This window comes from Salmo salar, chromosome ssa14 (genome assembly GCF_905237065.1).
Source record: "Salmo salar chromosome ssa14, Ssal_v3.1, whole genome shotgun sequence".
NCBI lineage: Eukaryota > Metazoa > Chordata > Actinopteri > Salmoniformes > Salmonidae > Salmo > Salmo salar.
In genome coordinates, this window is record NC_059455.1 from 30,501,449 (window position 1) to 30,514,161 (window position 12,713).

At 40.9% G+C, this 12,713-nt stretch overlaps 1 protein-coding gene and 1 long non-coding RNA gene across 8 annotated transcripts in view; one reads left to right on the forward strand and one right to left on the reverse strand.

Annotated features, from left to right (window-relative positions):
• The window catches only part of LOC106569131 (dystrobrevin alpha), a 37,586-nt gene that overhangs the window by 10,154 nt on the left and 14,719 nt on the right, over positions 1-12,713 (forward strand). For 5 of the 7 annotated variants that reach the window (XR_001320444.2, XR_001320442.2, XR_001320445.2 and 2 more), the window contains exons 7-12: positions 106-211; positions 635-801; positions 1,153-1,277; positions 1,935-1,943; positions 2,993-3,076; positions 12,483-12,570. Coding sequence is in view for 2 of the 7 variants with exons in the window: in XM_014140132.2 (XP_013995607.1) it covers positions 106-211; positions 635-801; positions 1,153-1,277; positions 1,935-1,943; positions 2,993-3,076; positions 12,483-12,570 (579 nt within the window). In the remaining 5 variants the exon portion in view is untranslated. The remainder of the gene's footprint in view (positions 1-105; positions 212-634; positions 802-1,152; positions 1,278-1,934; positions 1,944-2,992; positions 3,077-12,482; positions 12,571-12,713) is intronic. The other 2 variants (XR_001320443.2, XR_001320446.2) reach the window with 1 other exon arrangement.
• LOC123726681 (uncharacterized) lies at positions 9,433-12,497 on the reverse strand. Its single transcript, XR_006758789.1, has 3 exons — positions 12,413-12,497; positions 11,809-11,953; positions 9,433-9,516 (listed from the first exon to the last, which is right to left on the reverse strand). It is a non-coding gene; the product is annotated as an uncharacterized lncRNA (long non-coding RNA).

Consider the following 12,713-nt stretch of genomic DNA (forward strand, 5'->3'; position numbering starts at 1 on the left):
GTATAAAACATCCTTTATAAAACTATATTTCTTTGTAGTACTAGCTACCCCATATGCATAACCTGTATGTGATGTGTAACCCTGTCCTCTACTGCATGTCGACAGAAAAAGGTCTCCCTCAACACATTCCTGGACACGATGATGTCAGATCCTCCTCCTCAGTGTCTGGTGTGGTTACCACTCATGCATCGCTTGGCTAATGTGGAGAATGGTGAGCCACCACCGCTACCACGGCATATTTAACACGTTCTTGGGTAGCACTGGGTATGAATTTTGTCTCACACCATCACATTGAGTCACCACACAGTAGACACACTTGCTCAAACACACACACACATACATACACTCACTTCCACCATCACATCACCCTGCCCAATCCCTCGTGATTGACAAGGTACAGAATTAGTCATTAGTCTCACACACACACACTGATATTCACAGAACACCCTCCTTTATTTGAAGAACGCTGTCTGAGAGACCTGCAAAACATCCCAGTGCTGTTGTCCTATATGAAGATATCAGTTGCAAACCAATTTGTGTTTGTATTAACAACTTTTGTGGTATGTGTGTATGTGGACATGCATGCACATGTTGGTGTGTGTGCCCCCCCACCTTGCCCCCTCCGCCCCTGCAGTGTTCCACCCGGTCGAGTGCTCCTACTGCCACAGTGAGAGTATAATGGGCTTCCGCTACCGCTGCCAACAATGTCATAATTACCAGCTCTGTCAGGACTGCTTCTGGAGGGGGCATGCCAGCGGTTCCCATAGCAACCAACACCAAATGAAGGAGTACACGTCATGGGTAAGGGGGACGCCAGCCAGCCAGCGATTTCTGCTCAGCTTCACCCAACACAATACAGTACTATGGGGATGATGATGAGATGGTGATTTGATTCCCTTACCTGTGGCAATGAATATTACATGCAGTGTATTTCCCTTGATCTCTGATGTTCTACATGTGGCCAGATACATTTAAATGATATGGATGGGCAGTGGAGAAATGCATTTTAGATATGGATTGTACTGTTTGTGCTGTGACATTTTGGTCAGTGGCATCTCATCCTATATTATATTTTGAAAGTAATTACTCTGCTTTAAGTACCTCTTCTTGCCCTCTGAAATCATACATAGCATATGTTTGTGTTTCTCCCAGAAATCGCCTGCTAAGAAGTTATCTAATGCTCTCAGCAAGTCACTGAGCTGTGCATCCAGCAGAGAACCTTTACACCCCATGTTTCCTGACATGCCAGAAAAACCTCTGAACCTAGCCCACATTGTGTAAGTATGGGGCTATTCTATTCATACAGTATCACTTGTATTCAAGACCACAGTCATCCTTTTAAATTCCAGTCAATTTCAGATCCATCCCATAATCCCATACTACAGCCCTGTATCCCCAAAGTAATAACCACAATTGGTAAAACAGATGTTTCATCTTTGCTCCATTTTTCTTTGTGTGTGTTCTGGAAATCAACAATGACAATATGAAGCCAAGGTCTTGTAGTGCTACAGTATATCTTTGATGCATTACTTTTCCAACCCTTAACAGCTAAGCCAAGTCAAATGTAGGGTTGCTAAATTCCGGGAACTTTCAGTAAATGTCCTGGTTTTCCCGAAATCCCTGTTTGAAGATACCCGGAATCAGGAGAGAATAAGCAGGAAATGTAAGCCTCCAACCAGGATTTCTGTAAAACCAGGGAATTTATTGAAAGTTCCAAGAATTTAGCAACCCTAGTCAGATGTCTAATCTGTAGTGTGGAAAAGAGTGGCAATGCATTCTAAGGGCTGAGAATCTGAGACAAATATTGATTTTGACACCTACGTAGATTATTTTCATGTGAAAGTGAATTCAGTTGTACCACTCACTGTGGCCGTTGAAGTGCATGCATGGGTGATTGTAACAAATCTCTTTGTTCTTTTCTTGCTGCAAAATAGAGACACTTGGTAAGTTTGCTTTGAATACTTGCTAGAATATGTAGAATATGCTGCTATTCCTTTTAATTAGATCAACTCAAGTACTATAGAAGGTAGTGTATTTGTCACAGGCGTCGTTTTGAACAGACCAAGGCACAGCGTGTATAGTGCTCATCGTCGTTTATTTAAAGAGAACACTTGAACAAAATAACCAAACGACAAAACAGTTCCGTAAGGTACACAGACTAATACGGAAAACAACCACCCACAAAACCCAAAGAAAAACAGGCTGCCTAAGTATGGCTTCCAATCAGAGACAACGAAAGACACCTGCCTCTGATTGGAAACCATACTCGGCCAAACCTGGAAAACGAAACATAGAAAACGAAAACTAGAACACATTCCCCTAGAAACCAACAAACCCCAAAACACACAAAACAACCCCCCTGCCACGCCCTGACCATTCTACTATGGCAAATGACCCTTTTACCTGGTCAGGACGTGACAGTATTATATTACTAGTAGCTAGTGCCATATTCTTTTGTCTGTTGTTTAATCAGATCATGTTAATCCTCCAGGGTCAAGCCTTATATACTATGCCCTGTAGTTCCTCAAAGTGGCACCTTAATTTTAGTACAACCAACTTGTGTGCAGTTCACTACAGGTTTCTGCATCAATTATCCCGTCCCTCCTTTGCGCCACATGTGAATACCTTTTTAGGTCATGTAAACAATAAGATTATGAGGAGTTAATGACCTTCGGATGAGTGAGGAGGAAATCCACACCCACACATTCTTTATGTGACGTGTCACAATCAGAAACTGCAGCTATTGTGTCCCGACTCCCCAGCCCCATTCAATGCTCTTTCGGCCCTCTAAGATCTCGACACACACACACACACACACACACACACACACACACACACACACACACACACACACACACACACACACACACACACACACACACACACACACACACACACACACACACACACACACAGAGTTATGCGACAGTTGCTTCTCTTCCATATGATGATGGCTGTTTGAACATGATCATGTTTGTCTCCTGCACTACAGGCCTCCCAGACCAATGAATAGCACCAATGACTTCATGCTCTCCCACTCCATGCCCACGTCAGGGAACCCTTACTCCACTAAGAAGTGAGTATCTGATATGAAATCAGTCAGAAAGACTGCAATAATGCCGGGTATGCAGAATTTTCAAAGACAGATTCATTTGTCATGAAAATGAACACCTCTAAGCCCCCTTAAAATCCACACGTCAGTATGAATCCTACTAAGCAATCTTTATTTTTCTAAACGTGTTTGGATGTATGCAGCTAACTTGTGGAGGTTTGTGTTGTCTCACTCTTTTGTCTGGTGTAAATAGCTTGCCTTATAGTACCAAGAATAATGAAGTTGAGCAGAAAAAAAACATTGGCTAGGGCTGCTTCAGATCTGTTCAAAGGAAAGGGGGTAAGTGACCCAAGTGGGCGTACTGCCTTGGAGAATGGTTTGGTGGTATCAGGGATCAAGGTAAGACCAAGTGCAGACTGTGTGAGGTAACAATGTTTATTGTAACAACAGGGGCAGGCAAACGACAGGTCAAGGCAGGCAGGGGTCGATAATCCAGAGTAGGAACAAAGGTACAGGACGGCAGGCAGGGTCAGGGACAGGCAGAGTGGTCAGGCGGGCGGGTACAGGGTTAGGACAGGCAAGGGTCAACAACCAGGAGGACGAGAAAAATATAGGCTGGGAAAGACAGGAGCTGACAGGACAAATGCTGGTAAGCTTGACAAACAAGACGAACTGGCACAGACAGACAGAAAACACAGGTATAAATACCCAGAGGATAAGTGGGAGAGATGGGCGACACCTGAGGGGGTGGAGACAAGCACAAGGACAGGTGAAACAGATCAGGGCGTGACAGGTGGCTCAAATGCGTACGTGAACTAATTCAAATGGATAGAGGCTGGGTCCGAAATGACATGCTATTCCCTACATATAGTGCACTACTTTTGACCATGGCCAGGACTGGTCTCCTCAGTACCTCCGTACCTTCAGGCTCTGATCAGTCCCTACGCCCAAAGAAGGGCACTGCGTTCATCCACCTCTGGCCTGCTCGCCTCCCTACCTCTGCGGAAGCACAGTTCCCGCTCAGCCCAGTCAAAACTGTTCGCTGCTCTGGCACCCCAATGGTGGAACAAGCTCCCTCACGACGCCAGGACAGCGGAGTCAATCACCACATTCCGGAGACACCTGAAACCCCACCTCTTTAAGGAATACCTGGGATAGGATTAAGTAATCCTTCTAACCCTCCCCCCCTACCCTCCCCCCCAAGAAAGATATAGATGTACTATTGTAAAGTGGTTGTTCCACTGGATATCATAAGGTGAATGCACCAATTTGTAAGTCGCTGTGGATAAGAGCGTCTGCTAAATGACGTAAATGTAAATGGTCTCAAGTAGTGCTCTATTGTAGGGAATATGGTGCTTCTTCAGATGCAGACAGAGTCATTATAGAGCATACACTGCAGTGGAAGCAGTCACTCTTCTGATTTCCTATGTGTATACAAAGTGATACTCAAGGATATATCTGAAATATGCTAGATGGTGCATGCATAGTAAAGACCATTAACCGTTCATTAGGGTAGAGTATCTATTACAATACTTTTCATAGGCGTCCCACATTACCTGGGAGAGTTAAACTAACTGCTGCAAGACACTAATATTAGCTTTGAGTCTCTCTCAAGTTCCTTTTTTCTGTTCTCAGTGTACTGAACATGTACTTAACTTAATCACTCTCTGTAATTTTTACATTTTAGTCATTTAGCAGACACTCTTATCCAGAGCAACTTACAGTGAATGCATACATTTCATACATTTTTTCTCCGTACTGGTCCCCCGTGGGAATCGAACCCACAACCCTGGCATTGCAAACACCATGCTCTACCAACTGAGCCACATGGGACAATGATTGACATACAACTACAGTCCTTTTTTACATACTTGTAAGTTCTTTAATTTTCTGTTTTGCTGGCTCGTAATGTCAGCTTTGGACTCAGGAATAATATAAGTACACGGTAGATATACACACACACACACTTTAGATTTGGGTGTATTGTTGTGAATTGTTAGATATTACTGCACTTTTGGAGCTAGGAACACAAGCATATTGCTACACCCGCAATAACATCTGCTAAATATGTGTATGTGACCAATAACATTTGATTAGATTTGATTTGACTGAGCGAGCCAGGTAGAACCAAGGAAAGTTACAGGAGAAGTTACACACATAATTCATGTAGGCCTATGCCAATAGTGCTCGACGATGCCAAATTTATCATGACCATTACAAATATCAAATCCTACTTGCTAAATTGCTCCTTATATATTCAGTCAATAAAAAAGCAAGTGCCATTTAAAATACATTTATTGAATCCTTGATATCAACTAGTTATATTATATCGTTGAACACAATATGCAAAAAGGCAGTAAGCGCAGCAGGGGCGCTTGCATGTAGAAGCCTGTGACCGTGCAATGGCATAGCCTTGCTTTATTTCCCGAGCCCTTATCACAGTCAACACACCTATTTTATAGTAAAAAAAACTTGATGTAATAGAACATATATTTTTCAAAGGGAAAAAAGATGCCACTGCGAAGTGATGCGCATCTCCCGTCTGGAAAAGTTATTCTCAAAGAGTGATCATTTGAAACGGGGCTCAATTTGCGAAGTTGAAAGACAAATTTTTTCAGGGTTACAAAACTAAATCTGTCTTCTTTTCGATATACAAACTTTCAAATTAGTTTATTTTGCCTGTTCTTAGGAATTTAATAAATGGATTAACAGTTCCACATTGAATACTGCATTGGTGATGAATTACATCTACATCTTTTTCGTGTATAGGCCTAGTTTTAATAATTTTTTATGTCTTTATCAAGCTAATGCTTTTGCAGAACCTCTCTATGTTTAGGGGGGTTATAGCCTAGGCTAACCAATTATTTAACTTTAAATTAAAATGACTTTCTGACAAAATTAGAAATGTATAATATCTGAAAATGTAGCTAGCTAGACTTTCTTACCCGTATACATGGATGGAGGCTTCTCCCTCTCAGTCACGGATGTTTGAAGATGTAATCCGGAGACAGTTGTTTTATACAACCATTCTTCAGTGTGTTCTCTTTTCGACTCCCTCTGCATATTTGCAATCAAACGGCAGACTTTTCTTAATCTCCTTAGCTATCATACTTTAATTACACCAGGCATTCGATTGATTGCAAAACTCGGTCCTCCAGAAAGTGGGAGCCACACTTTTGCAGTTCTACAAAAAAAAAAAATATCTGGACCAAATTGTACTTACCAGTTCAGGCTGCCACAAAGCACATTCCACCAGTGGCGCAGCGGTCTAAGGTACTGCATCTTAGTGCTTGAGGCGTCACTACAGACACCCTTGTTTGAATCCAGGCTATATCACAACTGGCCATGATTGAGAGTCCCATAGGGCAGCGCACAATTGGCCCAGTGTCGTCCGAGTTTGGCCGGTGTAGGACGTCATTGTAAATAAGAATGTATTCTTACCTGACTTGCCTAGTTAAATATTTTTTTTATAAAAAATAGTTTTACAGTACAAAAACGTGATCTCTGGTTAAAGATGGAGCTTTGACGTCCGTTCGAATACTCGAGTACTCATTCCTAGGGCTGTTACGGTGACCGTATTACCGCCACACCGGCGGTCACAAGTCATAATGGCAGTCAAATTCCATGTGACCGTTTAGTCATGGTAATTAGGTTTCTCCAAGCTCTGATGCTGCTGATGGTCATTAGTAGCATACCAAACTTGCTAACTGCCTGGTACTCAGCAGTGGTGGAAAAAGTACCCAACTGTCATACTTGAGTAAAAGTAAAGATACCTTAATAGAAAATGACTCAAGTAAAAGTCACCCAGTAAAATTCTACTTGTGTAAAAGTCTAAAAGTATTTGGTTTAAAATATACTTAAATAACAAAAGTAAAAGTATAAATAATTTCAAATTCCTTATATTAAGCAAACCAGATGGCACCATTTTCTAGTTTTTTATTTATTTACGGAAAGCCAGGGGCACACTGCAACATCATTTACAAACAAAGCATGTCGGTTTAGTGAGTCCACCAGATAAGAGGCCATAGGGATGACCAGTTGATAAGTGTGTGAATTTGACAATTTCCTGTCTTGCTAAGCATTGAAAATGTAACGAGTAATTTTGGGTGATAGGGAGTAAAAAGTACAATATTTTCTTAAGGAATGTAGTGAAGTAAAAGTAGTCAAATATATAAATAGTAAAGTACAGGTACCCCCAAAAAGTAGTACTTTAAAGTATTTTTACTTAAGTACTAATCACCACTGGTACTCGGCACTCTTGTCCCTCTAATCACTCTGACATCAATGCAAAGTAATCGAAAATCGAATCAAACACTTCATGAGAGCCGATGAGCTCCTGATGCGCAACATTTCTATAGTCTATGCAATTGTGTGAGGAAACAGAGTGATGGCCTCTATTAAAAAGAGGAGGATCCCATCAGCTTTCTATAGGCTAGGCCTACTATATTTATTTATCAACCTTCCTAATATTAAGCACATTGCTTCTCTTTAAAACAGGAGTATAGCCTACCTGGCTGGCAGGAGACAGGTCCATGATAATGGTCCATTCTAAATCAAAACAAATTTCACACATATATTATTTAGTATATGTAAAGACAAGATTAAATTAAGAATAGTGTGATGGGTGGCAATATTAGCCTATCACTTGTGAATTATATATTATCACAGGCAAACAGCGCATGCTTTTTTCTCTCTACTTTTTCAAATCATAGTCATACACCTCATGTAGCCTAGCCCATAGACCTATACGTTTTGATAAGGTTTGTATCACAACTAAAGTGTCCAAATAACTTCTTAAAATGAAGCACATTAATCCACTTTACAATGGGTGTAGAGCCTAACTGGCATACATATACAGCGTGTGAGTTTCAAGTTTGGGGAAGTTAATTTTCACCATAAAAATGCTAATTTTAATAAAAGTATTACATGTATAATCGCATTTGTGGTCACTTTTGAGAATGGTGTTTTCCTGCTAATGGAACATTCACGCTTATAGGCTACTGCCTTGTGCGCATTGCTACGCTTATAATGTGAAGAAATAGCCTAATAGTTTATCAACATTTTAAGCTAAACGTTCTCATCTGTTGTGTCAGGCTCATTGCTTAAAACAGTTTTTTTATGCTAGTGGTTGTATTAATTTGGGATCTATCGCATCCCACAACTGTCCCGGACTAAGTTTCGAATATTTATTTCTCGCACAGAATAGAATAGGTCAACTGTTGTACTATGGGGGATAATAGATTGACATAGGCTAGTGCTTTTGCTGTTCGTTAGGACTACTCATCTTGTTGGCTGACGAAAAGTAAATGTGGACAGTTCTTCCAACATCTTCAATAGGCGCCTCGGTATTAGATAAGGACGCGCGCAGTTGCGTCCCTGATGTGTCTGTCTTCACTTGTAGCCTGTGAGAAAGACCTGATCACATGACTGAGAGCCATGTGAGTGAGATGTGCTTCGGCACACAGCAGGGAGAAGGGAATTACAATTAATATATTCAGCCCAAGGGCATAACAGCTACTGGCTGCAAAAGGCATGTTTTTTTTAGGGGGGTTATGGCCACACAAAGGGGATGCAGCTGGGAAATTCGAGGCATTATTAAGTGCTTTTCAAATTGTGAATGAGAGACTGTTGAAGTGTGTAAAGCCGGCGTAAAAAAACAAAGCAGAGCTCATGCCTTTCATGCAACTTTTTTCAAATCATCATTAGTCGCATCATGCAGCCTTAGAATGTATTACTAATCTAAACATATAACCCAATGTTTGTAGAACAACTAAAGTTACATAAAAAACTCTAAATTAAGCATATAGGAGTACCTGTTTCTTTGTTAACCGCTAAACACAGAACAGCCGCATGTGAGCACTCCCTCAAATCGTTTGGAAAAAATATACTTTCTATTTTATTCAGCTATGTTCAGTTGTATTCTTCATACAATAAAATAATGCTACAGAATTCTAAGCAAATCTTGTCTGCTAAATGAACTAGTGTAGCCCACAGCCATTTGGCATAGCCAGATCAGGCCTAACATAAGGACAATGCAGGGTATGCTATTCTGTTCTTCTGAAACAGACTACATTTTCTTCATATGATGTTTCTTTAGACCTGTCTAAAATGAATAATAGATTTATTGTGATGGTGTAGGCTATATTACATGGATTTATTATCCTTTTAAAAATGTAGATGTTCCAAAGGTCATCATCAGAGGCTTGTAGGCTGTGTGTGGAAGACAGAAGATGCTGAATGTGTTTATGTTAATTAACGGAAATTACCATGAGACCGACAGTTATTTGCTTGACAATCACCGACTGAAAAAATGTCATGACCGCCACAGCCCTAATCATGCTGATCCATAGTACCTTGCGTGGATGTGATGATTACTAGAGGTTGAATGGGGGCATGTTCTCTTCTTCTGGCATTTCAGGGCTATTGACAACGTGGTTAACGTTGGGTTTTGGTCTTGGGAGTCTCTAGAAAGCAAACAGTACTTAGCAAAAATCACTCAATCAATCTTGAAATGCTTATTGAAATCATTAGCCTTATTAGACAGAGTGGCAGTTAGTGCATGACTAGGCTTTGTATCTAGGTTACTTGGGAATTTTTCTAAATGTCAAACCAATGACATATTAAAGTTTTGACATTAATTTACTTACAATACTTTCACTGTTGAAAACCCAAACACTGACTATTTAGATCAAATTCCCATAAGGAGATTATGATACAAGATATAAATGCATATTTTTTTCTGTCTGTGTACTGTAGACTATTTGAAACTGCAGTACAGGTTCAGTATCACATTCATATCTATACTATTTGTTTCATAGGAGAATTCAAAAGACGTATCCCAAAGGGATAGCATAACACAACTTTGTTTTCATCTTTTGACTTGTTCAATGACTGAGACAAGGCATATTGCCTGTCCTTGCCCAGTACTCTCTTCCCCTCCCTGTTCTCATCATGTGTGTCATTTGTGTTCTGAAACCCTACACTGTTCCAGGTTAAACTACAGCCTTGATGATTACCTTCAGAAGTCACATAATTAGTTAAATAAAGTCCACCTGTGCGCACATGATCTGTCACATGATCTCAGTATATATACACCTGTTCTGAAAGGCCCCAGAGTCTGCAACACCACTAAGCAAGGGGCACCACTAAGCAAGCGGCACCATGAAGAGCAAGGAGCTCTCCAAACAGGTCAGGGACAAAGTTGTGGAGAAGTACAGATCAGGGTTGGGTTATAAAAAAATATCAGAAACTTTGAACATCCCACGGAGCACCATTAAATCCATTATTATAAATGGAAAGAATATGGCACCACAACAAACCTTCAAGGAGAGGGCCGCCCACCAAAACTCACGGACCAGGCAAGGAGTGCATTAATCAGAGAGGCAACAAAGAGACCAAAGATATCCCTGAAGGAGCTGCAAAGCTCCACAGCGGAGATTGGAGTATCTGTCCATAGGACATAAGCTGTACACGCCACAGAGCTGGGCTTTACAGAAGAGTGGCCAGAAAAAAGCCATTGCTTTTTTGAATAAAAAAAATAAGCAAATACGTTTGGTGTTCGCTAAAAGGCATGTGGGAGACTCCCCAAACATATGGAAGAAGGTACTCTGGTCAGATAAGACAAAAATATAGCTTTTTGGCCATCAAGGAAAACGCTATTTCTGGCTCAAACCCAACACCTCTCATCACCCCGAGAACAGCAGCATCCTGCTGTGGGGATGTTTTTCATCGACAGGGACTGGGAAACTGGTCAGAAATGAAGGAATGATGGATGGAGCTAAATACAGGGAGATTCTTGAGGGAAACCTGTTTCAGTTTTCCAGAGATTTGAGACTGGGACGGAGGTTCACCTTCCAGCAGGACAATGACCCTAAGCAGACTGCGAAAGCAACACTTGAGTGATTTAAGGCGAAACATTTAAATGTCATGGAATGGCCTAGTCAAAGCCCAGACCTCAATCCAATTGAGAATATGTGGTATGACTTAAAGATTGCTGTACACCAGCGTAACCCATCCAACTTGAAGGAGCTGGAGCAGTTTTGCCTTGTAGAATGGGCAAAAATCCCAGTGGCTAGATATGCCAAGCTTATAGAGACATACCCCAAGAGACTTGCAGCTATAAATGCTGCAAAAGGTGGGGAGGGGGGTGAAAACCCCCAAATATTCATTTTAATTCCATGTTGTAAGGAAACAAAATAGGAAAAATGCCAAGGGGGTGAATACTTTCGCAAGCCACTGTATGTGCATTCACAAACCATTGACTTGTTTTTTAAAAGTTGGCATACAGTAATGTAGCTAAACACTTTTCATAAACCATACTGCTTTCACCAGCTGTTACTAAGCAATAGGTTTTGAAGGCTAAATCAATGCTGTTTTGCTTATGAAGTTGTTACAGGGCTGTACAAATTTGCATTTGTTTTGCTCTTCATATAGTAAAAACCTAGTTTCTTGCCCTAGAATTGTCATTTTAATGTGCTTATGATGACAGATTAGACTTTGCTGCGTTTACTTCTTTGCTGTGGCAGTAATCAGTTATTTGTAGAGAATATCTGTGTTTATGTTTGTCCTTTATTATAACATCTTGGACTGTTACAGTAAGTACTTTGATTGGATTTTGTTTCTTGGACTTTAATGCGTCTTTATAAGTTTCAATAAATGCTGTATGATAAATCTCAACTATTTCTACCTGTAATGTTGTTCATTTCGCTGAAAGGAAACTCAGATCCTTACAAAATTATCCAATGGAAGCTACTGACCGTTTCCTGAAGTATCCATCTGAAAGGACTATTTTGTGAGGGTGCTAAGATTAGTAGGAATCATCTGCTTCGGTCCTTGCTGTTCTTCTCTCCTGCTTCGCTCCGCCTCTGTGGACTCTGTAGTAGCATCATCTTAGAGATCTTTCTGCAGATGGAAAATACTTACAGATTCAACTGCATGTAACTTTCCTTAGCATTTGTATAAGCTGAATGTTGTTCCTTAGTGCTTATAGTGTGTGTGTGTGTGTGTGTGTGTGTGTGTGTGTGTGTGTGTGTGTGTGTGTGTGTGTGTGTGTGTGTGTGTGCGCGCGCGCATTGGTATGTAGCTGCTATAAGGCTTCAGCAAAATGGCTTTGATTTTGTCCCAAAAATGTGCAGCCGAGAACCTTTTAATAGTTTTATCTGTAAAATAGCGTCAACAATTGACATGGAAGTCAATACAAACTACTCTCCAGTGTTTGCATGTAAATACATTATAATTAACTAACCAATCATACAGATACTGTTGCAATTATCATTTGAAATTGATGTACAGTAATGTAAGTAAGTGCAGAACTACTCTTTATATTTGGCAGCAGTATTTTGTGTCTGTGTGTCTAGTTACCTAACTGCAGTAAATATGTAGATATGTAGATGACAGATGACTGTCTCCCCTCCTCTCTCCACCTGTTTAGTTTGCTGGAGAGCAGTTACCACCAGGAGGAAGAGCACAGTCTCATCGCCCACTACGCTGCTAGACTGGCCTCTGACGCAGACGCCGCGGTGAGACACACATGCTATCGGTGGTCATAGTAGTAGGAAATACCATGAATAGCATCCTGACATGTGCTCAGCACGAATTCACATTGATTGCAAATGCCTGTTTTCCTTAGTCAGGTTTCCCATTCAGGAAGAGCTTGTGCCTG